This window comes from Gobio gobio (assembly GCF_949357685.1).
Source record: "Gobio gobio genome assembly, chromosome: 8".
NCBI lineage: Eukaryota > Metazoa > Chordata > Actinopteri > Cypriniformes > Gobionidae > Gobio > Gobio gobio.
Genome location: NC_137114.1, coordinates 39,147,317 through 39,175,035, shown reverse-complemented (window position 1 = coordinate 39,175,035; position 27,719 = coordinate 39,147,317). Strand labels below are relative to the sequence as shown.

Sequence of the window (27,719 nt, the reverse complement as noted above, 5' to 3'; positions counted from 1 at the left end):
AACTTTATAAGTTTATTACTTAAATTGAAGCAATCAGCTTCCGAGTTCGTTCACTCTTTGCCCATATAATGGACCATGTGCCATTTACTAGTGAAAGATTGAGCGCGTTAAAACACAGCAGCATCCCAGTTTCGAGAGGAAGTTGTCACTGTAACCCGGATGTACACAAAAACACGTGTCGGTGCTCTGCGCGTGTGAGAGAGGGAGTGAGATGTAAGTACGGCGTAAACGTAAATTAATCTGAAATGTGTTGTGGAATAGGTTGAATGTTTTGGGGGGTGTGTGAAAATTAATTTCTTCCAACAGTGGGTTTAACTTATCATCACGGTTTACATTGTTTATCCAACATTAACAGCATTTGCAATCATGTTTGCTGAAGAGGAATGGGCAGATTCTCCATCAGCAGATGGATCTTCTCACACTGTTAAAGGGTCTCCTGCCCCCCGCAAGGTATTATGGTTTTTGTCCCTTATTTATTAGAGGTTTGTAACTTTGAGGAAATTTTTCACCTGGCAATTTTTTTCCAACAGGATAAGGTTGTGGGTAAAAAAAGTCTTTTGAGAACCTTGCAAACGTTGGGGTCAGTTCCAAACTGGGAAATTGAGAAATCTTTTGAGGATAGTGACGAGGAGAAACGCACCTCTCCTGCAGCCCAGACAACAAAAAAGAAAAGATGCAAAAAGCGTAAAAGAAAGTCTAATGCTGATAATGAAGGGAAGCAGCAGGATGAAGTAGATTCATCGGAAACACCTATAAAAAAGAAGCAGAAGCTAATGAAGAAGGCCGTAAAAGGAACAAGTAAGAGCATGTACTGGCTATTTTATTGGTCCACCACCCTCTTGAACATTACTGACTTTTTCACATCAATTTGTATTTGCAGGTTCTAAGGTGTCACAAGAGTCTGGAAAAGATAAGAATGACAAAGGAGTCAGACCTCAGTTGGAGGAAAACGAAAGTCAAGCAGAGGCAAAGCTAAGCAGACAACAGTGGAGGAACAAGATGAAGAACAAAAAACGGTGTAAGAACAAATATCTTACGAAAACGACTGGTGACGATTATGCTAATGCAAAGAAGGAACCCTTAGTTCAAAAACAGGACATCAAAGAATATAAGAACGTGCAGAAACAAAAGTCCAAAAAAATGACAGGTGTCATTAATGCCAATGCAAAGAAGGAACCCTTAGTTCAAACACAGGACACCAACGGATCCAAGAAAGTGCAGAAGCAAAAGTCCAAAAAAACTAAAAAGTCTTGTGAAAAGAATGGAATTTCCACAGCCACGGACAATGTTGAAAAAGACAAAGACTTTAAAACAAATAAAACTTCCAGAATAGACCACTCGCTTAGCAACGGAAACGTCTCGCATGAAGTGGGCGGAAAAGGGAAACCTTCTAAAAAATCACAATTACAGGCAGAGAAATTGCGTCGTATTTTAAAGTCGGGTCTTGCTGATGACAGTAATAAAGCCACAGAGGAACCAGAGGAACCAAAAGGTACAGGAGTGAAGTCGAAGAGTGATGAAGAGCAAATGGCCCCTGACCCCTCAACTGCTTTAAGGACGAAGATGGTGAAGCAGTTAGAAGCCGCTCGATTCCGCTACATCAATGAGCAGCTTTACACGTCGACCAGTGGTGAGGCCAAACGCATGTTTCAGCAGGACCCAGAGGCCATCGCGGTTTACCACAAGGGATACACCGCTCAGGTTCAGCACTGGCCCACAAACCCTGTGGACTCGATCATTTCCTATATTTGTCAAAAGTGAGAGGACATACCTTTTGTTGATTCTGCTTTATTTATTCACACACATATACACGCACACACTGTTTTTAATAATAACAATAAAATCATGTAGTTTTATATTTTTTGTAGGTATGATGTATCTATATTTATGTATATTATTATATATACTATTTTTAATAATATTATTTATACAATATTAAAAAGAACAAGAATAGAAAATATACATTCACATTAAACACAAGACATTGGTATCACATGGATTTTGCATGGTCTTATTATTTAATTTATTCAAAAAAAAAATTATTTAGCTTTATATGATCTTTTTGTCATGGCTACTCTAGTTTTCTGTACTACAGTTTAATTTGTTAATTGTTATTAAACATCAGAGCAAACTTTATTAAATCACAGTGGTCATACATGGAATGATCTTCCATGATTAAATAGACCATTTTAGTTTTTCTTTTTGGATGTCACTAAATGTCATTGAATTTCTTTTTTTTTCAGGCCAGCTTCTTTAGTTGTCGCAGACTTCGGTTGTGGAGACTGCAAAATTGCACGGAGTGTAAAGAATAAAGTACACTCTTTCGATTTGGCTCCGGTTTGTGATCTTGCCACTGCATGTGACATGGCAAAAGTAAGTTATTATAGTAATGAAGCTTTGATTTGTAATGCAGCCGAAATACTAAAGGCAGCACTGTTTGTTACTTTTTCACAGGTCCCTCTGCGTGATTCTACAGTAGATATTGCTGTTTTCTGTCTTTCTCTGATGGGGACAAATCTGGGAGAGTTTTTGGCAGAAGCAAACAGAGTCCTTGTGATGGGGTAACGGTCTCATATAATTTATATTAAAAAATTCCTTTAAGTTGTTTTTAAAATCCAAAACCATTGTTTGTCTAGGATAAGCCCTTACATAACCTCTTTTCCAACACAGGGGTGTTCTTAAAATTGCTGAAGTGGCCAGTAGATTTGAAAACGTGCGTTCATTCATCGGTTCACTGTCAAGTCTGGGCTTCAAGATAGCCAATAAGGTAATGTGTTGTTTATTCCAGTGCTGTTCAAAGTTTTTTTTTTTGATTGATCAAAAAGTGACAGTAACAACGTTAACAAACGTTTCTATTTCAAATAAAAGCTGTTCTTTTGAACTTTGTTTTAATCGAAAAATCCTGAAAAATGTATCAGGGTTTCCTCAAAAAAAAAAAATTTAAGCAGCACAACTGATTTCAACCTTGATAATAATAAGAAATGTTTCTAGAGCAGCACATCAGCATATTTGAATGATTTCTGAAAAATATATTAAAGTAGAAAACAATTATTTTATATTATAATAATTTTTCACAATGTTACTGTATTTATTTGATTTGATAAAATAAATGCAGCCTTGGTGAGCATTAAAGAGACTTTCAAAACATTTTAAAAAATCTTAATTATTCTAAATCTTTGAACTGTAATGTATGTATATAACTCTTGATATGATTTGAAAATGCAGTCAATGAATACTTCAGCGTTTGTACAATAACACTTTTTTTGAAAATGGGCTCATTTTCCAACTCCCCTATAGAGTTAAACAGTTGAGTTTTACCGTTTTCGAATCCATTCAGCCGATCTCCAGGTCTGGCGGTAGCACTTTTAGCATAGCTTTGATCATTGAACTTTGCTGCTGTACCATGGGTGCAGCAGACGCAATGATATTACACAGCGCCTGAAAATAGGCTAACTTCCATCAACATAACCAACGTGACAACTTGCTTGCACAAAGAGCGTGCTGGGGACTATTTTCAGGTGCTGTGTAATATCATTGCACCGCTGCACCCATGGTACGGCAGCAAAGTTCCTTGATCAAGTTTTAAATAGGAAAAATATCAAAACTCTTTGGTCATTTTTTGGAGCGAGATGCTAACGGTCTAATCAGATTCAATGATCTATGCTAAGCTATGCTAAAAGTGCTACCGCCAGACCCGGAGATCGGCTGAATGGATTAGAATCTGCCCTACTTTTAAAGAGCTTGTCAGCTCAGGCATTTAAAGCACCACACGACAAAACTGCAGTGTACACTAAACAGAACTTTGTGTGTTGATGTGGAAGCTAATATAGTTATCGTTCTTAGTGTTTTTTTTGTAGTTCTGAACCAAATCCTTCTCCAAAGTGCAATGGGTTATGGGCAATATTAACCTTTAGAGTGTGCACGGATCCACACTTCGAAAACCCACTGGAAATGGTAGACGATCTGGGGACTTTTGACACTCTTTTTAACATACTATGCTTTGGGACACACTTATTCCAATCTCACATACTATATAGGATGGATAGTATGGACATTGGCACACAGGGTCAGCGTGTTCATTTTCCCACACCCTGATGAAGGCTTGTTAACAGCAACGCGTCAGTGTGTTTTAAAAAAAAAAAAGATTTTTTGTTTTTATCGTTTAAGCCACACGTTAATAATGGCTTTTTAGATCTATTAATCTTGGCTTCATATGTTTATCATGAGGTAAATAAATAGTAGCTGGAAGACTTGATATTTTGGAGTTGGTGATCATGATTGAGGGGCCGTTTACATGACACCATTTTCAACAAAAAAGTGGCCAAATGTTGTTTCAAAGTGCAATGAACAATACTACAAAAATTCAAATTTGTGAAAACGGTGAGGCACGTTTAGTGTTTCTTTACACAGACATCACCAACTCATTAAAACCTTTTCTGCAGACTTGCTGTCAAAAACATGCAAACCATAAAGGAACGCTGTCAAAAATCTATCCAATTATTAGAATAATTTCCTCCTTAATTTTTTATCTTAAATGATTGTTAGTTGCAGGTCTATTAGGGATTGGAAAGTCAGACCAACTGTGCCGTGTTGCAGACTAGGATTGTGCTGTTCTGCAAGTATGCAAATCAATAATGAAATATATTTACAACCCAACTAACATAACATGTTCTACTTCCTCAGCTTTTCAGTAAAATAATGGAGATTGCAACAGATCGTAATGTATTAATCAAAATGTAGCTTTAATTTATTATATAATAAATGCAAATTATTTCCCCTTATTTTTCTTTAGGACACAGAAAACAGCCACTTCTACACTTTTGAATTCACAAAGATAGGAAAAGCACCAGAGAATGCGAAGAAAGCCGGACTTCAGCTGAAACCTTGCCTATACAAGAAACGATAAATGTACATAAAGTAAATCATTTGCTTCTGTATGGTTGGACTGTGAATGAAAGTTTTATCAGCAATAATTCAATTTAACTCAAGGGTCAGATCTCTTATTTTGTATTTGTAAGTTTTGTAAATCAATGTAACAGGAACATACATTAAAAAATGGGTTTAATGTGATATTCAAAAAATATTGTTCATTTTGAAAACTGTATTGGTTATATATTTGCTTATGATTGGATTAAGCATTTACCTGAAAAACAAACTGACTCTATGTATTTAAATTTGTAAAGTATTTTATTCTCTTTTTACAAGTATCATAGTGACATTATTTCACTTAAATGTCTTACAGTAGAACATCAACAACACATAGGAAGACCAGTCATCATTCCGAAAAAGGGCGTAAAATATTAGTACAAAAAATCAGACTGGACAGTTGCTCTAGAACAGGGGCGTCCAAAGTCGATCCTGGAGGGCCACTGTCCTGCAGAGTTTAGCTCCAACTTGCATCAACACACCTGCCTGGAAGTTTCTGGTATGCCTAATAAGACCTTGCTTAACTGGTTCAGGTGTGTTTAATTTTGGTTGGAGCTAAACTCTGCAGGACAGCGGCCCTCCAGGAGCAGAATTGGATACCCCTGCTCTAGAAGATCCTTTACGGATGTATTGATTCCCCCACCATATACCTCACGGTCACCAGAGGGTGCTACAGCGTTACAGATTCAGTCAGTTTGTGTGCACAAGTCCAACTGGAATAGAAACGAGACAGAAAGCACCAGCCAGACATTTTAAGTATATGTCTGTGTAAATAAGATCAAAATAGCAATCTAAAAAGATAGTAAAACATTTATTACAAATATGCTCATAAAAACAATGCTACTTAATTATCATAATGCTGAACGTAATACTAAGCTACTAAAATCATATTCGTAATTGAGAAGAACAAATATACCAAGAACACTGATGTAAGTGTTCTTGCAATGTAAATATACAGTGGTGTCCAAAAGCCTGTGTAGTTTCCATATAATTGATCTTTTCATGACCTATTTTATTTTATAGGGAAATTCATGTTTTTCTAGATATGTCCCCCTTTTTGAAAGCATGCACTCAAGCTGGCCTGAACTCCACAAGTATGTGCAAAAACTGATATATTACCTGCATAAAACCCAACCATTGAGTCACACTGTGCTTTTAACATCAAAAACAATAGAATAGTGCACAAGCTCAGCATAGTGCGGCCCGGCCTCGCCTGGAAGCACCGTCCTCTCTGGGCAGCGAGGGTCCTGCATTAGAGCGGATAGAGACTCACGCTCTCTCCTGTTTTTCTTTAAAAAAAAGAAAAGAAAATACTTGATTTAAATGAGGCATTGATATCTTATTGGACAAAATAATCATATAATACTTCTAAGTACCTTTGGTGATGAGTGACTTTTCCCACTTTTACTATAAAGAAATAATTGGATAAGACATGTTAATTTATATATTCTTTGTACAACAACAAAAAAAAAGCCATCACTTTAGCAAATTTTAATTGACATCATCAGTCTACCACTGAGGCATGAACAATCTGTTTATGTCTTGTGAATAGAACGGTAGCGGTAGATGTGGTTTTCTTCTGCCAGCTTGCACAAGCCACCATGTATCCTGTTTATGAACACTATGCATGTTATTGGTCTAGGTAAGCTACCTTGCTTCCTGTTTGCCTCCACTGATCTCACCTGTATGGTTATATCCCAAAAAATCCCCCCCAAAACATAATAGTATTCAAGGTTGTTAGAAAGCGAATCTACTCACCAGAGGACAAACAAAACGATGATCAAGATGAGGGCGAATGCAGCGGCTGACGCGAAGCAGGTGATGATGAATATCACTGCGGAAAATTAAACGGAATTCTGAGTTAATTCACAGCACTCACTATTGTTCTAAGCAATAGTATATCTACTACCAATATTGATCATCTAGACTAGGACTGTGCAAAACTCACTGTGTTGAGTCTCCTCACTAGTTACATCCACATGAATGAAAACTTTAGCCATGTGGTGGTGGTACGAGACATGGCATATGTACAGTCCCACATCCATTTCAGACACTGGTTCTGTAAAAACTAATGCCATGCCATCAGTGTGTGCTGCTGACCCGTCCTCCCTGGGATAAGAACAATTAAGAGGCATAGCTCAACAAACACTGGTGTGTGTGATGGAACATTGTCTGACATTAGCACATACAAAAAAGAAATGGTTTACACAATTGTGTAATCATTTATTCACCCTCATAGTATTTCAAACTTTCTTTCGTTCATGGAACGTTCACGACTTCACGTTGCTCTTCTGAACAGAATGATAGTGAGTCAAGCTCCTTAACCTTATTTAGCTTTATTTTTATTTCAGTATTAGTAGGATGACCATATTTTGATTACCGAAAACCAGGACACTCGGCCCGGCAATGAGATACTCAAATGATACTCGAAGTTTACTCAAAGATTCATGGTTATATGTATGGATAGAAAACTGTTATATTAGGGCCAGGACAGGACATGTCCTGGGAAAACAGGACGTTTGGTCACCCTAGTATTAGTACTTCACTGTTTTCAGTGTTGCCAAATTTCTAATTTACCTTTTTAATCTAATATTCAGATTTCAGCCAGTAAAAACTATTTGTAATACATGTAGTTGTGGTTTTAGGTAACAATGACGCTGTCTTGTCAGCATCTGTCTCTATTCACTTTCATTATATGGAAAAGAGCAGCATGAGCTTTCTGCTGAAAATCTCCTTTTGTGTTTCATAGAAAATCATACAAGATGAGATGAGGGTGAGTAAACAATGACAGATTTTTTTGGTTAAATATCCCTTTCAGATGTACACAGCGCATTGAGTGCTTTGAGTATACATTGCTCTGTGATAAAAGTTGTAAAGGCACAACATTTATTATCTATGAGTCAAGCAAAATGAATTCTCTAGAACTTCACAGTCTGATGCAGTAAAACATTATTGTGAAAACTTTATACTCTCTATTTATCCTTCTGGGTGTCTGACATGAAAGAAAAATCAATGTGCCACATTTAGGTTTTAAGAGACAAAGTAGGCCGTGATACTGTCATGATGTTTTTCTCTGTTTTTATGAGGGGCATACTATGCATTCTTAAGTATATTGAGCCTTATTTAAGCATGCATACCTGTAACATGTTGTCTTGTATGATGGTGCATTGCCGTGGGCTCTGAGAAGTATCTTCTGATTAGAGAGGTTTTCTTGCAATTCTAATCGCTGGCCATGACTCCTACGATCAAATGTGGTTTTGTTTACAACCTCAATAGATGAGATAGCTGAGTGGAAGAAACAGCAGATTGCATTCAGCAAATAAAATGCGTCAACTGAATGAATGGCCAGAAATCATGCGAGAAACGCTTACAGTATTTTGGAACACGTATCGTCCGTCTCTCATCCCCACCGAGCTTGTTCTGGATAAGGCATATCAACTCCTTCCCCTCATACTGACTGAGTTGAAATTCATAAGTTGAATTGACTTCTACTTTTATTCCATTGCACTTGGACTCGGTAGTTGCCTGAATTATGGTGTCTTCATCAGGAAGGACCCAGGAGATATTGGGTTTCACCCCATCGCCGCTGTACTCGCACACAGCATGCCAAATATGAGTGTATCTCTCTTCACCCACAAACAAGCGGCTTGCAGACGGACCTAATAGCAAATAGGTTTTCATTAAATGGTAAAATGGTAAATGGACTGCATTTATATAGCGCTTTCAACAGACTCATGGCCATAAAAGCGCTTTACATATTGCCTCACATTCACCCATTCATTCACTCATTCATACATACACCGGCATTACTTGACGTATCGGCCAGTGCTTCTCTATTATATAATCTTAAGGCCAATTCATACTGCACCGTCAGACGCCGACCAACAGCATTAGACATAGACATGAACTATCCCTTTAAATTTTACTGAACGCAGAATATTTTTTTAAGTTTAAGCAATAAGCAGCACAGCATATTTTCACAGTGATATACATACATTAATAAAAACTTACCTAACCGTGGGAGGTCAATGGTCTTGTTCTCTGGTTTCTTTAACCCTTGAAGCTCAACCGCACAGGTCACGTTGCATCCGTCGTGCGAGTAAATAGGAATACGTGCCACACTCTGAGCAGTAACCATATGACTCAGCTGAATGTCAGGCTGACTCATCACAAATTTACTAGAACCAATGTCAGTGCCATTGCAGTCTACGGCCCAGGTGATGGCCGCTCCTGGAGTCTGGCTCTGCACGGAACACACCAGCCATGTGTATGCAAAGCCACTGTCCCATTTAATACTAGACTGCAGGGTTATATTTGGTGGTGCTGCAAAAAAAGATAAACCATGTCAGAATGTTTGATAGATAGCTGTTATAAAGCATAGTCTGTCTGTCTAGCTATCTGTCGATTGTTCCTTCCATCTATCTATTAATCATAGATACCATCCATCCATCCATTGTTCTGTTCATCCACCCACCAACTGTCTGTCTGTCTGTCTGTCTGTCTGTCTGTCTGTCTGTCTGTCTGTCTGTCTGTCTATCTATCTATCTGTCTGGGTCTGTCTATCTATCGTTCTATCGTTCTGTCATCCATCCATCCATCCATCCATCCATCCATCCATCCATCCATCCATCCATCCATCCATCCATCCATCCATCCATCCATCCATCCATCCATCCATCCATCCATCCATCCATCTATCTATCTATCTATCTATCTATCTATCTATCTATCTATCTATCTATCTATCTATCTATCTATCTATCTATCTATCTATCTATCTATCTATCTATCTATCTATCTATCTGTCTGGGTCTGTCTATCTATCGTTCTATCGTTCTGTCATCCTTCCACCCATCCATCCATCCATCCATCCATCCATCCATCCATCCATCCATCCATCCATCCATCCATCCATCTATCTATCTATCTATCTATCTATCTATCTATCTATCTATCTATCTATCTATCTATCTATCTATCTATCTATCTATCTATCTATCTATCTATCTATCTATCTATCTATCTATCTGTCTGTCTGTCTGTCTGTCTGTCTGTCTGTCTGTCTGTCTGTCCCTCCATCCATTGTTCTATCTATCTATCTATCTATCTATCTATCTATCTATCTATCTATCTATCTATCTATCTATCTATCTATCTATCTATCTATCTATCTATCTATCTATCTATCTATCTATCTATCTATCTATCTATCTATCTATCTATCTATCTATCTATCTATCTATCTATCTATCTGTCTGTCTGTCTATCTATCCATCCATTGTTCTATCTATCTATCTATCTATCTATCTATCTATCTATCTATCTATCTATCTATCTATCTATCTATCTATCTATCTATCTATCTATCTATCTATCTATCTATCTATCTATCTATCTGTCTGTCTGTCTGTCTGTCTGTCTGTCTGTCTGTCTGTCTGTCTGTCTGTCTGTCTGTCTGTCTGTCTGTCTGTCTGTCTGTCTGTCTGTCTGTCTGTCTGTCCCTCCATCCATTGTTCTATCTATCTATCTATCTATCTATCTATCTATCTATCTATCTATCTATCTATCTATCTATCTATCTATCTATCTATCTATCTATCTATCTATCTATCTATCTATCTATCTATCTATCTATCTATCTATCTATCCATCCATTGTTCTATCTATCGTTCTGTCCATCCTTCGACCCATCTATCTATTGTTCCGTCTATCTATCTATCTATCTATCTATCTATCTATCTATCTATCTATCTATCTATCTATCTATCTATCTATCTATCTATCTATCTATCTATCTATCTATCTATCTATCTATCTATCTATCTATCTATCTATCTATCGTTCAGTCCATCCATCCTTCCATCCATCTATCTTTTGTTCTGTCCGTCTGTCCATCCATCCATCCATCCATTCATCCATTCATCCATCCGACACTGTGTTTTCAATGGTTTGTGTATGACAAACTTTGCTTTTCTAGTTAAAAATGACAGAATTCTACATTCTACATCATCTCTCCATTCTGCTTGCTAAAACCAATTCAAATTCAGGAATTGGATTCAAAATGTCAAAGGCATTCACCCAATAAGGTTCAGAATGGTGCACAATCCTGCTACATGTTTAAAAAATCTAGAACTAATTTAGAGAATAAAGAGTCATTGTTCATGATGACTATAGCCATCCGTGTCTTACCACACACAGGAAGAGCAATCTGACGCCTCTCCTTTTCCATGAAAGCAGGGTGGTCAACTACACACTCAGCTACGTATTCGCGTGCCATGCAGTTGGGCACAGTCAACACACTTTTGACAGAATAAGATCCATTATAGGACGTGACATTAGACTGAAATGTACTATTCGTCTCTTGTGAAATGATCCAGGACACATTTGCAGCGGGAACAGCATTGAAGGCCAAACACTCAATGTGAATGTAATCTGAATTCTGCACTAAATTCACACTGATGTTTGGGGGAAATGTCACTAAAAACAAAAACAAGTTTGAAACGTAAATAGAATGTAGAATGTGAATACAGTTTGATGATAAAACATGACAATAATGCAAATACAGTACCTGGTATAATAACTTTTGGATTTACTTCAATTGTGAATTGCAAGGAAACCTGGTGTCTACGGTAAGAGGCCTGACAGAGGTACTGTCCAGCATGGTGCAGATCTACAGGTCCTCTGATAAAGATATCACTGCTAACCACGTCCACATCCTCAGGCAGTGGTTGGCCTACCCTTGATTAAATGAAACAAAGTGCAGAGCAAGCGTTTCACAACTTGCCTCAGTGTCTTTATGCTGTAGCAAATGCACTAGAATCTACTGTTTTTTATACTGTGGATGAAATTGACTATCATTGTGTTGCATCAGTGATCTTTTTTTATTATCATTCTACGCTCATAATTAATAAGGTGATTATATTAATGCATCTTACCTGGAGCAGTTAATTTTAAAACTTGGTACATTGCTCAAAACATCCATCCTGATTGTAATGTCCATGTCCCCCTCCACAAATGCCAATGAGGCCTGATTCTCACTGTTAATGGCATAATCAGCATTCTTCAGCTGAAGTGAGGAAAGATCTAGAGGGAACAAAAGTTTTACAAATTAGAGAGCGCCTCAAACATTTTACATATGCGTATCTATTTAGTTTAAACAGTGCTGGTACTCACAGTAAATTGGCAAAGTGGTAGTCCTTGTGTTTATGAAAGGAAAAAACATGTACCCAAAAACACACGAGATATTTTCTCCTTCATAAGGATCTAATGGGAACCAGTAAGAACTAATAACTGAATCTGTTTTAGAGTCATTTCTCAGTAAAGGTGGTGTGTTTTTGAATTCAGGCAGTTTCCATGTGATATTTGGATGTGGCCTCCCCCCTGTTGCTGTGCAGGTGACCTCTTGGAAGTCTTCTCCTCCTTTTTGGACCAGGACGGTCTCCATGCTCAAAATAGGAGAAACTGTTAAAAAGGAGAAACGTGCCAATAAGAACAGGGGAAGGTCATGAAAAACCCTCTTAGAGACTATTCTTTAAAAAAAAAAAAAACAGAGACGCGTATCTGTTAGCATAATCTTAAGGTTAAACAAGCTGACATTTGAGTTTAACTGAGTTTTATCAGCTGTTCCGTCTGTTTACCAAGCTGTTGGAGATGCTAACTATAGCTCCAACAAGGACATTTGGTTTAGATGTCATGTTTCAACAAATAACAAAAGGTGAATTCACTAAAAAGCAGCGGCACTTTTGCATGCAGTATTTCAGTGCAAAACCCTTTTCACTAACCACATGAAATCTAATTTTGCCAGGCTAAATTCACTAGTATTTAAATGCACTAGTATTTAAAGGAATACGCAGTCTTTTTGGGACTTTAGCTTATTCACCGTATCCCCCAGAGTTAGATAAGTCCATACATACCATTCTCATCTCCGTGCGTGCCATAACTCTGTCTGACGCACACACCGCTAGCCTAGCTTAGCACAAAGACTGGAGGTAAACGGCTCCAGCTAGCCTACTGCTCAATAAGTGATAAAATAACGGCAACATTTTGCTATTTACATGTTGTGATGTGTATAGTTACATTGTGTACTAAGACCGACGGAAAATGAAAAGTTGCGATTTTCTAGAACGATATGGCTAGGAACTATACTCTCATTCCTGCGTAATAATCAAGGAACTTTGCTGCCGTACCATGGGTGCTGCGGCGCAATGATATTACGCAGCGCCTGAAAATAGGCTAACTTCCATCAACATAACCAACGTGACAGCCTGCTTGCACAGAGAGCGTGCTGGGGACTATTTTCAGGTGCTGCGTTATATCATTGCGCCTGCTGCATCCATGGTCCGGCAGCAAAGTTCCTTGATTACTACGCGGGAATGAGAGAATAGTTCCTAGCCATATCGGTCTAGAAAACTTTTCATTTTCCGCAACTTTTCAATTTCCATCGGTCTTAGTACAGGATATAACTATACACATCACAACATGTAACTGGGAAAATGTTAGCGTTATTTTGTCACTTATTGAGCAGTAGGCTAGCTGGAGCCATTTACCTCCAGTCTTTGTGCTAAGCTAGGCTAGCGGTGGGTGCGTCAGACAGAGTTAAGGCAATCACGGAGAAGAGAATGGTAAGTATGGACAAGATACGAAGATAAGATACGGTGAATAAGCTACAGTCCCAAAAAGTCGCTGTGTTCCTTTAAATTAAGCTGTTGTTGTTCTTTTCAGGCCAAACACTACTGCTTTATGTAAATGCTCCTTAATATGTAAAATAGGCCTTTATAGATTGTGTCTTATTACATGTTTATAAGTATATAATTTACAAGTCAAAATCTACTGCAATTAATTGCGTTATTACCGCTAACATAAGGCAGGAGGTAAACAGAATTTTATAAAGAGACGTTTATGTACATTTTCAATCAATCATGGCTGCAGTAATTGAAAAAATTATGCAAGTTATTGGGTTGTTTTAACCCAGCGATTGGGTTGTTTTAAGCAAACATTTAACTCAACCACTGGGTTCAAACGACACAATTGCTGGGTTAAAACAACCCATTCACTGGGTTAAAACAAGTCCATTTTCAACCCAACTTGGGTTGTTTTTAACCCAGCATTTTTTAGAGTGTGGAGAACAGCATTATAAATGGTATATATCAAGATACATAAAACTATCTGCATTTAAAAAGCATTCCCATGTGCCTGGATCCCAGTAAATTGCTTGCTAAAACACGCTAAAAACGCTAACTCTGAGAACAGTTCTTGCTGAGTTCACCAGCATTCATAAGTTTGTTTAGCAGACATTATTATGTGTTCTGTAATGAACTGTACGTTTTTCTATCAGAAGCACCTCTATGCTGTAGCTTCAGAGTATGTGACGTCTGTGGTCGGACAGCTGCTGCAAATATGAAGGTACCGCAGGAAACACATGCAACTCTGGTGCAAGGAGCAGACAGTAGTAGAATACCAACTTGATTTCTCAGTTCTACCTTTTTGGTTTCATACTGAGCAAACACAATGTAAAAAAAAAGTTGCTGCCAATCAACTTGGATGTTTAAAGGGTTAGTTCACCCAAAAATGAAAATTTTGTCATTAATTACTTACCCTCATGTCGTTCGACACCCATCAGACCTCCGTTCATCTTCGGAACAGAAATGAAGATATTTTAGTTGAAATCTGATGGCTCTGAAAGGCCTCCATTGGCACAATGGCACGGTTCACTCTCAAGACCCTTAAAAGGTACTAAAGACGTCGTTACAAAGTCCATCTCACTAAAGTGGTTTTTTAAATAACTTTATGAATTGGCGACAATAGTTTTTGTGCGCAAAAAAACCCTAAATGACAACTTACATAGTGATGACGATTTCAAAACAAGGCATCATGAAGCTTCGAAGCGTTAAGGTACTAGCGTCTTTAGTACCTTTTAAGGGTCTTGAGAGTGAACCGTGCCATTGAGCCAATGGAGGCCTTTCAGAGCCCTCAGATTTCAACTAAAATATCTTCAATATCTGTCTCACGGGTGTTGAACGACAACTAACTTAAAAAATTAGTTGAATCTTGTATAACTTCTGAACTTATTAAAGTAGAAAATTGCTTATTTTAATGAGTTAATGTAAAATAATATGTTGTCATAACTTATTGATCATACGATGCACAAGAACAGAAAAGTATTTTATGCTGTCTGACACTCTCTGGCTTTTCCTAATAATGATGGTAAATGGACTGCATTTATATAGTGCTTTCAACAGACCCATGGCCATCCAAAGCGTGGCCTTTACATCTTGCCTCACATTCACCCATCCAGCTCGTCGGGAGCAGCTGGGGTTAGGTGTCTTGCTCATGGACACCTCAACACTTGGTCAGGTGGAACCAGGGATTGAACCACCAACCTTCTGGTTTGTAGACAACCTACATGAACCACTGAGCCACTGCCGCCCCTATATCTCTAATAATGATATCTCTTTTGATTATCTCTGTACCTATCAAAACTGAACTTACCAAATATGTCCACCTCAATGTTGGCTCTTTCAGGTTCAGTAAAAGCTGGATGCTTGACCACACAGGTGACAGTGCTCTCGTTATTCATAATTAGGGGGAAGCGCAGTACACTGATTGAACTGGTTGTGCCATTGGGATGAACTGTCGTGTTCTCAGAGATGATGTAATCTCTTGGAAGGGCACCAGAGATCTCCCATCCAATCTCAGCCTTAGGCTTGGCACTGGAGGCAGAGCAAGTGACATCATGGTAGAGGGTCCTGTTCACAACTTCCTTCCTTACATTTATGTCAATATCAGGCCGAGCTTAGAGACAAAACATAGATACTGATGAGTTTTGCGGTATTATGCGATCTAAAAATTAAATGAAAAGATCACCCCAAATTTTGAAAATGTCTTCATTTACTCACCCTTCATGTCATTTCAAACCTGTGGGAACTTTCTTTTCTGTGGTATACATAAATTTTTGCTTGGGCTGTCATCTCCAAAACTGACCAAAGAAGAACCATAAAAGTAAACCATTTGACTTATGCCTTGCAGGAACCAATGGTATTGGATGTCAAAGCTGACATGACGTGTCTCAGGGTGGCATACACCGATCAGGTAAAACATTATGACTGTGAAGTGAATAACATTGATTATCCCTTCATCACGGCACCTGTTAGTGAGTGGGATATATTAGGGAGCAAGTGAACATCCTCAAAGTTCATGTGTTAGAAGCAGGAAAAATGGGCAAGTGTAAGGATTTGAGCGAGTTTGACAAGGGCCAAAGTGGTCAAAAGTGAACCGTCGAGAGGGTCATGGGCGGCCAAGTCTCATTGAGGCATGTGGGGAAGCCAGGGGTCAGCATGGGCACCATGTTTGATGGGCATCAAACGTCATTGGTTCCGTGTGGTCCAATCAAACTGAAGTCTACGTGCCTCGATCGCCCCCCGGTGGTTGGTCCCAGTATAGCTCATAAACCCGACTCCTCCATGTATTACAATGGACGCGAGACAAACTAAACAATTAAATTACACTTCAAATAATTGTTTCCTAAAGATGGTTTCTGTCATTGTAGGCAGTTTTTATCACGATGATTTAATTTCAAGTGTTCGGTTTTTAAATAAGTTTAGTTTTAGTTAGTTATTTGATGCTATAAAAACGAGGGGTGTGACGTCATGATTGACAGCTGAGATTGACGGCTTCTCTGAGTGAGATTTTTCATGATTTTTGGAAGGAGATTGGAGCTTTTGCTTTAATTTCTACATTTCCATAACAGTTTATTTCACACCGACATAATGAATTGTTCTACATCTGCGAGAGTGTGGGCGGGCTTTTGATAATCGCGCCTCTACTTCCTGCTCTCTACCACGCAGATTCCGGTCCCGAGATCACTACTGCACAGACTCGGTCCCAAATCTGCGCAAGATGTCAGCGCCATGTGCGGGCCTCCGAAAGCTTCGACTCTCGTCAGCGGAAGCCAATCAAGTCGCATCGTCCATATTTTTTTACGGTCTATGGATCAAACAGACAAGCTACTGCAGCTCAAATTGCTCAAGTAGTTAATTCTCGATCTGATAGAAAGGTGTCAGAATACACAGTGCACCACAGTGTATTTTTTGGCGTATGAGGCTGCATAGCCACAGACCAGTCAGGGTGCCCATGCTGACCCCTGTCCACCACCGAAGTGCCAACAGTGGGCAGGTGAGCATCAGAACTGGGCAAAAATGGTTCAGGAATGGTTTGAGGAACACAACAAGTAGTTTGAGGTGTTGACTTGGCCTCCAAATTCCCCAGATCTCAATCCAATCGTGGGATCCGTGGGATGTGCTGAACAAACAAATCCGATCCATGGAGGCCCCACCTCGCAACTTACAGGACTTAAAGAATATGCTGCTAACATTTTGGTGCCAGATACCACAGCGCACCATAAGGGGTCTAGTGGAGCTGTTTTGGCAGCAAAGGGGGGACCAACACAATATTAGGTCATAATGTTTTGCCTGATTGGTGTATTTCACTATTTGGAAATGAACAGCTCACTTTCAGAGTTAGAAAATTAGGTTCAGTATGACATGAGAGTGACTAAATGATTTGAATTTCATTTTTGGTGAACTATTCCGAACTGTTTTTAAAATCTGTGGCCTAAATGCACTGGTTATGTAGCACCCTTCAATATTTATACTCACCAATAACTCTGAGAAACAGGGTGCCCTTTGTTTCATCCTCATCAGTGTTAAAGACACATGTATATTCTCCCTCCTGATCGAGACTTGTCACGCTCATCTTTACGGTAAGGTTTGTAAGTGATGCCGGGATGTCAAAGTTTTCTTTGGTGAAAGGTCTTTGCTGATTGTAGCCTGCCATTTTCTTTACCCTCTTTGAAGAATCCAGCCGGTTCCAGGAGGAGAACATGACATTATTTTGTCCAGTGTACAGACAATGCAGGTAGACCTCCTCCCCCAAAATCCCTGTCACTGTTTGGTTGAGAACCAAGTCTCTGGGCTCTGAATCTATATATAAAAAGAGGGGAATGAATATTACTCAAAGATTTAATTACATAGTCCATAACAGTAATCATTATGGCGACAACTAATTTTATGTTGTTGTTTACGTCCCACATGTCCCCTGCTAACCCCACATTTATAAAGCACAGTCGGGCGAAGTGTCAGAACTTGGCACTCTTAATAAACTTTGACAGATTTCTACATCCGTGAGAGGGCGGCCAACAAAAGGATTTCTTGACATGTCCATTTAACACTCCCTAACATTTTGTGAAATGAATCCTGAAGGGCATATATTATGTAACCCAGAGTAAATTAAGAAACAGCATTCTTAAAAGGATAGTTCACCCAGAAAACTCTGTCATTATTTAATCACCCTCTTTTTTAAATGTAAAAGGCAAAAGAAGACATTTTAAAAAATGCCCTGGCTGCGCTTTGCCATATATTGAAAGTTAAAGGGTTAGTTCACCCAAAAATGAAAATTATGTCATTAATTACTTACCCTCATGTCGTTCGTCACCCGTAATCCCTCCGTAAGACCTCAGTTCATCTTCGGAACACAAATGAAGATATTTTAGTTGAAATCCGATCGCTCAGAAAGGCCTCCATTGACACAATGCACGTTACACTCTCAAGACCCATAAAAGCTACTAAAGACGTCGTTACAAAGTCCATCTCATTACAGTGGTTCTACAATGACTTTATAAAGTGACGAGAATAGTTTTTGTGCACAAAAAACCCCTAAATAACGACTTATATCATGATGACCGATTTCAAAACAAGGCATCATGAAGCTTCAAAGCGTTATGAATCAGCGAGTTGAATCATGATTCGGATCACGTGTCAAACTGTTGAAATTTACGTGACTTTGGCGATTCAAACCGCTGAATCGACTCACTGATTCATAACGCTTCGAAGCTTCATGATGCCTTGTTTTGAAATCGGTCATCATGATATAAGTCGTTATTTAGGGTTTTTTTGTGCACAAAAACTATTCTCGTCACTTTATAAAGTTATTGTAGAACCACTGTAGTGAGATGGACTTTGTAACGACGTCTTTAGTACCTTTTATGGGTCTTGAGAGTGTAACGTGCATTGTGCCAATGGAGGCCTTTCTGAGCGATTGGATTTCAACTAAAATATATTAATTTGTGTTCCGAAGATGAACGGAGGTCTTACGGGTGTCGAACGACATGAGGGTAAGTAATTAATTACATAATTTTCATTTTTGGGTGAACTAACCCTTTAATGGGACTGTCAATCTGCAAAATAACAAAAAGCACCATAAAAATAACAGAGAAGTAGTCCACACGACTTTTGTGTGATACCGCAAGTCTTCTTAAGTTATACTGAACTTTAGGTCACATCGACTACTTTTTGTGGTGCTTCTGTATCCTTTAAGTCTCCATTAATTGTGATGGAAAATAGCCGCCAGTATATTATTCAAATATCTTCTTTTGTGTTCCAGTGAAGAAAGTAAGTCGATTTGAAATGACGTGAGGTTACAGGTTGTGTTCACGTTTAACAAATGCTTCTAATTTAATAATGACAGAATTTTAATTCTGGGTGAACTATAAGGGCTATTCACATGCACTGTTGAAAAAAGCTAAAATGATCTTAAAATGCAATGCATATGCTTACAATGTTCAAAAAACAAGGCCCTGATTAAAAAAAAGTGACGTCACATGCAGCATGCATAGAGTCTGGGATGGAAATTGAGTTGCTTTGCACGAGAGGAAGCAGATGTTTTTGGTTTTTCAAGTCATGTGACACGACTTTCCAACACAGCTCTTTTACACACATGTTGTGTGCTGCTGTAAACCGCACACATACCACTGTACCTGATTCATTGGCATTTAACCGATTACATGCAAACACAATTCTGTGTTCAAAATCACAGCTTCTGAGTGCGTCATCACTACACTGATTTAATGCAGTTACACAAATATTGACACCAGCAAGACAAAGAGAGAGAGAAAAAAAAACAGTTGCAATAGGCATTTTTAAGTTTTATTCACTTTATTTTCTGAAAAAAAAAGATGCATCTTGCCTTGCTACTGTATATCTACTGAACAATTTAAACCACATTTTTCTTTTTTTAAAGAACTTAATCTTTTCTAGGGATCTAATTTCATCAGGACTTCCAAATAAATACAAGCCAGAATTTATTGTTTCCATGCCCCAGCATTTATTGGTTTCAGAATGAAAGGGACATGTGGTTAAATGTTTCTTCCCAAATAAGGATGTCTGCCGAAGGACAGTGGAAATGCCTAAAGCAGAATTTGTGAAAGAATCTTCATTCATTGCATGCAGGTCTTCTCAATAAGCAATAGATAATATCATTATGATAAGCATCACATACTCAAAATTCTGCTGCAATAACAGCCAAAGCAACAAGTCAAACAACATGTTAATTTAAAGAAATAGCAACAATATTTTTGTGCACAATTGCAGAAAATGGTCATTCCCTCCCTTTTTCTCAGGAAATGTATTCTCAGTGTGAACAAATTATTTCAGATGAAATGTGGTCACGTTTAACAAATGCTTCTAATTTATATTTATATTAATTGACATTATTCTATCCAAAAGCTGGATATAATATTATATATATATAGCCTACCATAAAATATGCAAGCTATTCAAAAGAGCCAGAAAATACAACAGCATAATCTGATTCAAGATGCTCAAATTAAGCCAAAAATGATTAAACCTGAGAGGATATGAACCTACCTTGCAATTCACTGCTGTGAGCAAGATTCAGAACCATTCCTAAAATAAAAAATATTGGCAGGCCCATGTTGAAGTCATTAAAGAAGGCAACTGGAGCAAAAAACACTTGAATGTATGTGCCAGGGTGTGTGTGTGTGTGTGTGGTTGAATCTGTTAGGCTGTGGGGCAGAAGAGGTCATAGTCAGCTGCCAATTGAGTGAATGTGTGTTTTTGTATGTGTGTGTGTTCCTCACCTCAACCCCCAAAATACTCACACTTTGAATAACCCTCAGAATGCTTGTCTCCACTATATTTTTAAATCATTACTTCAAAATGAATCTCATGCCCATTTATTATGGTGTGGCAACAAGTTATGATCTTATGGTGATGAGATTATAATGATATGTTAATGAGTTGTATGCGTTTAAAAATGTTTAAAAAGATAAAACCACAAATTTAAAAAAATATACCACAAAAGTTTCCATTTCCATTTTACTGCCAACTATTCAGTCCAAAGTCATATTTGGAGACACAGGATTGGTCCCATTAAAATGATTTTGTGTTAAAGAACAAACATTAAAATGACATTAAATGATTAGATTCATATATTAAGTTTGGCTTTATAGAAAAAGTAATTCTCATTGTGGAGAAGCAGTCAAGACAAGTCACGCTTTTCACCCCGTCACTAAATGTAACCTACAGCATTTTCTTACAACTGTCAATTTGTCAGTTATCATTCTTAGTCATGTATCCCATTTGCAAAGTGAGTTATAGAGAATAGAGGTCACCGTTTAGGAAACTAAATCTGTTGACTCATCATACTGAGGTTTCAACGACATTTTTACTCATTCACTAAACAATGAGAAAAAAGTTTCAGTCCACGGCAGACACTTCACTTGAGGTTTCTCAGTTTCATACTTCAAATAGTGGTTGGCAGGAGCGTTTGCCATCTGTTTTGTTGAGATGTATTGTCACTTGCTGACTATTACTGTGCACAAAAACAGTCTTAGACGCGCACAGAAAGTCTTACACATTCACTCAGACATATTTTCTCACACGTTTACACCACAGAATGACAGTTATCAAGGTAAACAGGAAGACTATGAGACAAATGCCAACCTCAGCGCAGGGTTCCTGTCAGACACTGTTAAAATCTCCTTTAAAGGCAGTCAGCGGAGCTTGTGGAAAATAGTCCCTCTGTACTTGTCACATATTCAGTTTCTGGTGTTTGAAATGTCCTTATTGGTCTATAATGATACTGTATCATTGTTACACCAGTTTGGAGGGACTGTAATAATTGCTTTAGCTATCATTTCTCAGAATCACAGAAAATTGCATTCAAAAGAATCACTGTATGCTGGTACTGCCTATGCTGTGATGCACTTTTACGAAATGCAAATGCTCACAACTACACTGTAAAAAAAGCTGAATGTTACCTTATAAACTGGAAAAACTACATTTACCAAAACAATGGATGTAATTTTACTGTAAAAACGTTTTTTGGGGAAAAATATGAATAATCTTTTACATTAATCAAGACTAAATGTGTGCTTATACAGTAAAATGTTATAAGTAAAAAGTATGAGTACATTTTTTATATTTAGAGAAAACAGTAAAATGACATACCGCAACAGTCCTGGTGTGGCACATTTGATTATATTTTATTTAAATAGTTTTCTATTTTTATCAGCAATATACTTTCCACTATAGGCAAGTTGTTCGAACCCAAGTGCAATTTGTTAAGTGCAAAACAAATACAAACAAAACAAGACGCTGACTTGACTATGACTCGACTTGAGAAACATGAGACTATAGCAGCAAGTTGACAACCACTACACGACAAGGCAAGATGGCAACTATGCGTGCTTAAACACATGAACACAGAGAACTAATCAAACAAGAACCAATGAATCCTATGACATTTACATGTATGCATTTGGCAGGCGCTTTATGCATCTGAAAGCGACTTTTACAGTGCACTTATTACAGGGACAATCCCCCTGGGTGCAACATGGAGTAAAGTGCCTTGCTCAAGGACACACTGGTGGCGACTGCTGGGAACAAACCAGCAACCTTGGGTGCTTCTCAATTCTTATTTGTTCATCCTCGTTTCCTTTCCTCGCGTCTTATCTCCACCCCTTCAGGATGCGAGGGAAGGACGCAAGGAAAAGACGCGAGGACGAAGGAATTGAATCAAGTGAAATGATATATCCTTGCTCCACAGCATCGCCAAATAATGATGACTCTACACCGCTCGCTCATGACTCCTCAGGAAGCCTCCTCACTCCTCGATCCTCGCCTCCTCGCGATGCAATTACAGAATTGAGATGTCCTACAAGATGGCGGAGCTCGGTCAGTTTCCGGGTCATAGGATGGCGGACGGAGGAGCGAGGAAACGAGGAGGGATATTGAGAAGCACCCCTTCTGTTGTATCAATTCAGTGGTTTAACCCAGGGGTTCTCAACCCTGGTCCTCGAGGCCCACAGTCCTGCAGAGTTTAGCTCCAACCCTAATCAAACACACCTGAAACAGCTGTTTAAGCTCTTCAGGATTACTAGAAAGCTACAGGCAGGTGAGTTTGATCAAGGTTGGAGTTAAACTCTGTAGGACAGTGGGCCTCGAGGACCAGGGTTGAGAACCCCTGGGTTAACCCACTAGAGCACCATCTCCTAGGAAGGCTGCATATCTCGGCTGCCACATCATCAAAAGTCGCTGAAGGCCATCTCAATTTGAAGGATCCTTGGAAGGCAGCCTTCGTTTTGCGTCCTTCATTCGGCCTGTTTTGAAGGATGCATCGGATGCCTTATCGCGGCCTTAAGTCACCCACAATCCTTTGCGCACATTCCAATTCAAGAAAATAAACTGGCGTAAAATGAATCGGTACTGAGTTTATTATTAAATGTAAGACAAAAATAATGTTTTCAGACATGAAAGAATAGATGTTATCTTTTGTTTTGTTGTAAATTAATCACTAACACTAAACTGACAATAATGTAAGCCACTGGGAGACGGCAGACGGCTGTCATTAACTGTACTGCATTAATAGAAAGCCAGTTAATATAAAGATTTGTGATACAAAATTAAGTTTCAATAGTATTTTCGTGCTGTGACCAAGGGGGCGGGAACATGTGTGATGTATCCATGCACACTTACTAGACTGTCTCATTCAAGCGTAGTAGCCTACAAGCCTCAGAAGGACTGGACTAGGAAGGACGCGGTCTCGGTAGGATGCAGCCTTCCGTTTTAGAAACACCCAATGATCCAACAAACCAATCAGAACATGACACATGAAACAAGAAACCACATTTCATGCAAGCTGCCATTAAAACTCAGAAGAAGAAGAAATAGAAGAAGGCTGCATCCAAAATTGTACACTCACTTGAGTAGGTACTTATTTTGAATAAGTATTTACTCATGTGAGCACTAAAAAAGTTCTATATAGTATGAATGTGTGTAGTACTAATGTAATCCGGACGTACTACATTCACAATGTTGTCATTATCATGTGACCTACCAGCATCGTTTGCTTTGCCTCATCACCATTCATAAATCCTCTCCCATGGCCTCATGGGATAGTAAAGTGTCCATCATATGCACATTTCAGTATGTCGCTGGACATAGTAGGTCATCCGGGTACTTTTTGAGTACTGTGAATTCGAACATACTTTTGGTCACATACTGTTTTTTGGCTATTGTAGATTTCGGGTGCAGCCGAAGAAGGAGGAGGAACCACATGAAAAGATCACATGACAGGATCACATGAGGGTAAAAGGGAATCACATGACAAAAACAGAAAACACGGCTATGATAAATTTAAAAGAAAAGAAAAGAACACATGAACTGGAAACATGAAACGAACAAATGTGACACATTTGGATGTAAATTAGTTGGGTAAAATCACGCACTGACTATTATATATACATGTTTATTATCCATAGTTAATGGAAAGGCCATGAACTTTAAAGGGTTGGTTCACCCAAAAATGAAAATTCTGTCATTAATTACTCACCCTCATGTCGTTCGACACCCGTAAGACCTCCGTTCATATTCGGAACACAAATGAAGATATTTTTGTTGAAAGCTGATGGCTGAGAAAGGCTTCAGATAGGCCTCCATTGGCATTCAGTACATTTACACTCCCAAGACCCATAAAAGGCACTTAAAACGTTGTTACAAAGTCCATCTCACCACAGTGACTCTACAATAATTTTACGATGCGGCGAGGTGTACATAATCACAATATGTAATTTTCGCAGCTAGAGGTCGCTTATTCAAAACAAAGGCGTAACTTGATGATGCCTTGATTTGGCAGAATCATGGAAGTTTTCATGGAAGTAGTCTTCACCTCTACAGCCGGTGGGAAAGAATCCGACGGGACTCGGGCCGAAATCATATTCATGGATGAGCTAATGTATTAAAGATTTATTGACGTTACTGTAGTATATAGCAGGCTGGGGCTGAACGAGGTAATGAGAAACAAGCGCGACACACAGATCGAGAGCAGTGTAGCTTTTATTATGCCTCAGACGACCGCTTCTGCTTGTTCTGTTCAGAAGCCTATGTGGGGTAATGCATCCCTGTTTTATTATATAAGATACATTTGAGTGTGTTGCAAGCTATGATACAAAGCTATGCGTTCGCTAGGTGGCTAGTATGAGACACGTTGCACATTGCAGTAAGCTAGATCAATATTAGGCATGGTAAAACATGGTACTTGTGGTAAATCAAGAAAACGAGATTTAAACAACAAGACTAACTGTGTTGAGCTACATAACAATCATTAGTTTTCTATAGATGAATGTATCCAAACAGTTGCTCGCCTGTCTAATAAAACACATAATATATTAAAGTGTCTTTGTTGTTTGATATGATGTCATTGATAGGTGACGCATGGACATGGTTCGTGTCCCGCTTATTTCTCTGGATTTAAATATTCTTGGAAACATATGGGACAATGTAAGTACACAAGTCAACAAAATATATAACATTGTTCTAGTGGTTTTTGGATATTTTAATCCAAATATTTTACATATTGTGCCTTTAAGCCAAAATGTGGCCTTCTAGTTTACCACCTCTATTTTTATGGTGGCTATTAGTCTGAAATGGAAGTGGGAACATTAAACATATACTTAGAATTTGAAAAGAATAATGATGTTTACATAAAAACATCTAGTACTGGTGACAACGGTAACAGATGGCAGAAGATTTGGTGTCCACAGCACATTTCTGAGAGGAAGCCAAACTTTTGCTCCCCACGCCTGGCAAGTCGTTCACCACTCACTGTCACTGTGTAGAACTAGCAAACTAGGAAGCTTTTATCGTGCCAACAAGCTCTGATGTCCCAACATTGGGGAGTCCACATTTTCTCCAGCCAAGGGAGGATGTCAGCAGAACACCCTTCTCATAGTTGAGCTCAAGGCACATCTACTAAGCCCATTTTTCTGGGTCCACTTGATGCCGATGGATAAGATCAAGTATATATATATATATATATATATATATATATATATATATATATATATATATATATATATATATATATATATATATATATATATATATATATATATATATATATATATATATATATATATAGTGGGGAGAACAAGTATTTTGTAACTGCCGATTTTGCTGGTTTTCCTACTTACAAAGGATGTAGAGGTCTGTAATTTTGATCATAGGTACACTTCAACTGTGAGAGACGGAATCTAAAACAAAAATCACATTGCATGATTTTTAAATAATTAATTTGCATTTTATTGAATGAAATAAGTATTTGATCACCTACCAACCAGTAAGAATTCCGGCTCTCACAGACCTGTTAGTTTTTCTTTAAGAAGCCCTCCTGTTCTCCACTCATTACCTGTATTAACTGCACCTGTTTGAACTCGTTACCTGTATAAAAGACACCTGTCCACACAATCAATTAAACAGACTCCAACCTCTCCACAATGGCCAAGACCAGAGAGCTGTGTAAGGACAAGAGGGATAAAATTGTACACCTGCTCAAGGCTGGGATGAGCTACAGGACAATAGGCAAGCAGCTTGGTGAGAAGGCAACAACTGTTGGCGCAATTATTAGAAAATGGAAGAAGTTCAAGATGACGGTCAATCTCCCTCGGTCTGAGGCACCATGCAAGATCTCACCTCGTGGGTCATCAATGATCATGAGGAAGGTGAGGAATCAGCCCAGTACTACACGGTAGGACCTGGTCAATGACCTGAAGAGAGCAGGAACCACAGTCTCAAAGAAAACCATCAGTAACACACTACGCCGTCATGGATTAAAATCCTTGTTCCCCTGCTCAAGCCAGCGCATGTCCAGGCCTGTCTGAAGTTTGCCAATGACCATCTGGATGATCCAGGGGAGGAATGGGAGAAGGTCATGTGGTCTGATGAGACAAAAATAGAGCTTTTTGGTCTAAACTCCACTCGCCGTGTTTGGAGGAAGAAGAAGGATGAGTACAACCCCAAGAACACCATCCCAACCGTGAAGCATGGATGTGGAAACATCATTCTTTGGGGCTGCTTTTCTGCAAAGGGGACAGGATGACTGCACCGTATTGAGGGGAGGATGGATGGGGCCATGTATCGCAAGGTCTTGGCCAACAACCTCCTTCCCTCAGTAAGAGCATTGAAGATGGGTCGTGGCTGGGTCTTCCAGCATGACAACGACCCGAAACACACAACTAAGGAGTGGCTCCGTAAGAAGCATCTCAAGGTCCTGGAGTGGCCTAGCCAGTCTCCAGACCTGAACCCAATAGAAAATCTTTGGAGGGAGCTGAAAGTCTGAATTGCCCAGCGTCAGCCCCGAAACCTGAAGGATCTGGAGAAGGTTTGTATGGAGGAGTGGACCAAAATCCCTGCTGCAGAGTGTGCAAACCTGGTCAAGAACTACAGGAAACGTAAGATCTCTGTAATTGCAAACAAAGGTTTCTGTACCAAATATTAAGTTCTGCTTTTCTGATGTATCAAATACTTATGTCATGCAATTAAATGCAAATTATTTACTTAAAAATCATACAATGTGATTTTCTGGATTTTTGTTTTAGATTCCGTCACTCACAGTTGAAGAGTACCTATGATAAAAATTACAGACTTCTACATGCTTTGTAA

At 38.7% G+C, this 27,719-nt stretch overlaps 2 protein-coding genes across 3 annotated transcripts; one reads left to right on the top strand and one right to left on the bottom strand.

Annotated features, from left to right (window-relative positions):
• Window positions 1-153: 153 nt before the first annotated feature.
• On the top strand, window positions 154-6,383 carry rrp8 (ribosomal RNA processing 8). 2 transcript variants are annotated; one of them, XM_079824487.1, is made up of 9 exons: window positions 168-213; window positions 356-450; window positions 531-798; window positions 881-1,757; window positions 2,244-2,373; window positions 2,455-2,561; window positions 2,671-2,767; window positions 4,793-4,908; window positions 5,243-6,383. In XM_079824487.1, exons 2-8 carry the CDS (start codon window positions 367-369, stop codon window positions 4,904-4,906), a joined length of 1,677 nt encoding a protein of 558 aa, XP_079680613.1. In that variant the 5' UTR covers window positions 168-213; window positions 356-366; the 3' UTR covers window positions 4,907-4,908; window positions 5,243-6,383. The 2 variants fall into 2 exon arrangements, with proteins under 2 accessions (XP_079680612.1, XP_079680613.1); XM_079824486.1 differs by lacking the exon at window positions 5,243-6,383 and having other exon boundaries at window positions 154-213; window positions 4,793-5,070.
• LOC307131069 (uncharacterized protein) lies at window positions 5,172-20,758 on the bottom strand. Its single transcript, XM_079824485.1, has 15 exons — window positions 20,625-20,758; window positions 17,580-17,903; window positions 15,415-15,717; window positions 12,100-12,387; window positions 11,862-12,009; window positions 11,495-11,664; window positions 11,116-11,403; window positions 8,938-9,249; window positions 8,298-8,585; window positions 8,064-8,211; window positions 6,875-7,035; window positions 6,685-6,760; window positions 6,303-6,333; window positions 5,527-6,215; window positions 5,172-5,369 (listed from the first exon to the last, which is right to left on the bottom strand). Exons 1-14 carry the CDS (start codon window positions 20,689-20,691, stop codon window positions 6,069-6,071), a joined length of 2,751 nt encoding a protein of 916 aa, XP_079680611.1. The 5' UTR covers window positions 20,692-20,758; the 3' UTR covers window positions 5,172-5,369; window positions 5,527-6,068.
• Window positions 20,759-27,719: the final 6,961 nt, after the last annotated feature.

What these genes read in the sequence shown, in the direction of transcription:
- LOC307131069 (XM_079824485.1), bottom strand. Translation starts at nt 20,691, where the DNA reads ATGGGCCTGCCAATATTTTTTATTTTAGGAATGGTTCTGAATCTTGCT. An exon ending in TACCACTTTGCCAATTTACT is followed by an intron (nt 12,010 to 12,099) that starts GTGAGTACCAGC and finishes TGTTCCCTCTAG; the next exon opens with ATCTTTCCTCACTTCAGCTG. An exon ending in TCCAAAAGTTATTATACCAG is followed by an intron (nt 11,404 to 11,494) that starts GTACTGTATTTG and finishes TTTTGTTTTTAG; the next exon opens with TGACATTTCCCCCAAACATC.
- rrp8 (XM_079824487.1), top strand. Translation starts at nt 367, where the DNA reads ATGTTTGCTGAAGAGGAATGGGCAGATTCTCCATCAGCAGATGGATCT. An exon ending in GGTCTCCTGCCCCCCGCAAG is followed by an intron (nt 451 to 530) that starts GTATTATGGTTT and finishes TTTTTCCAACAG; the next exon opens with GATAAGGTTGTGGGTAAAAA. An exon ending in CTGCATGTGACATGGCAAAA is followed by an intron (nt 2,374 to 2,454) that starts GTAAGTTATTAT and finishes ACTTTTTCACAG; the next exon opens with GTCCCTCTGCGTGATTCTAC.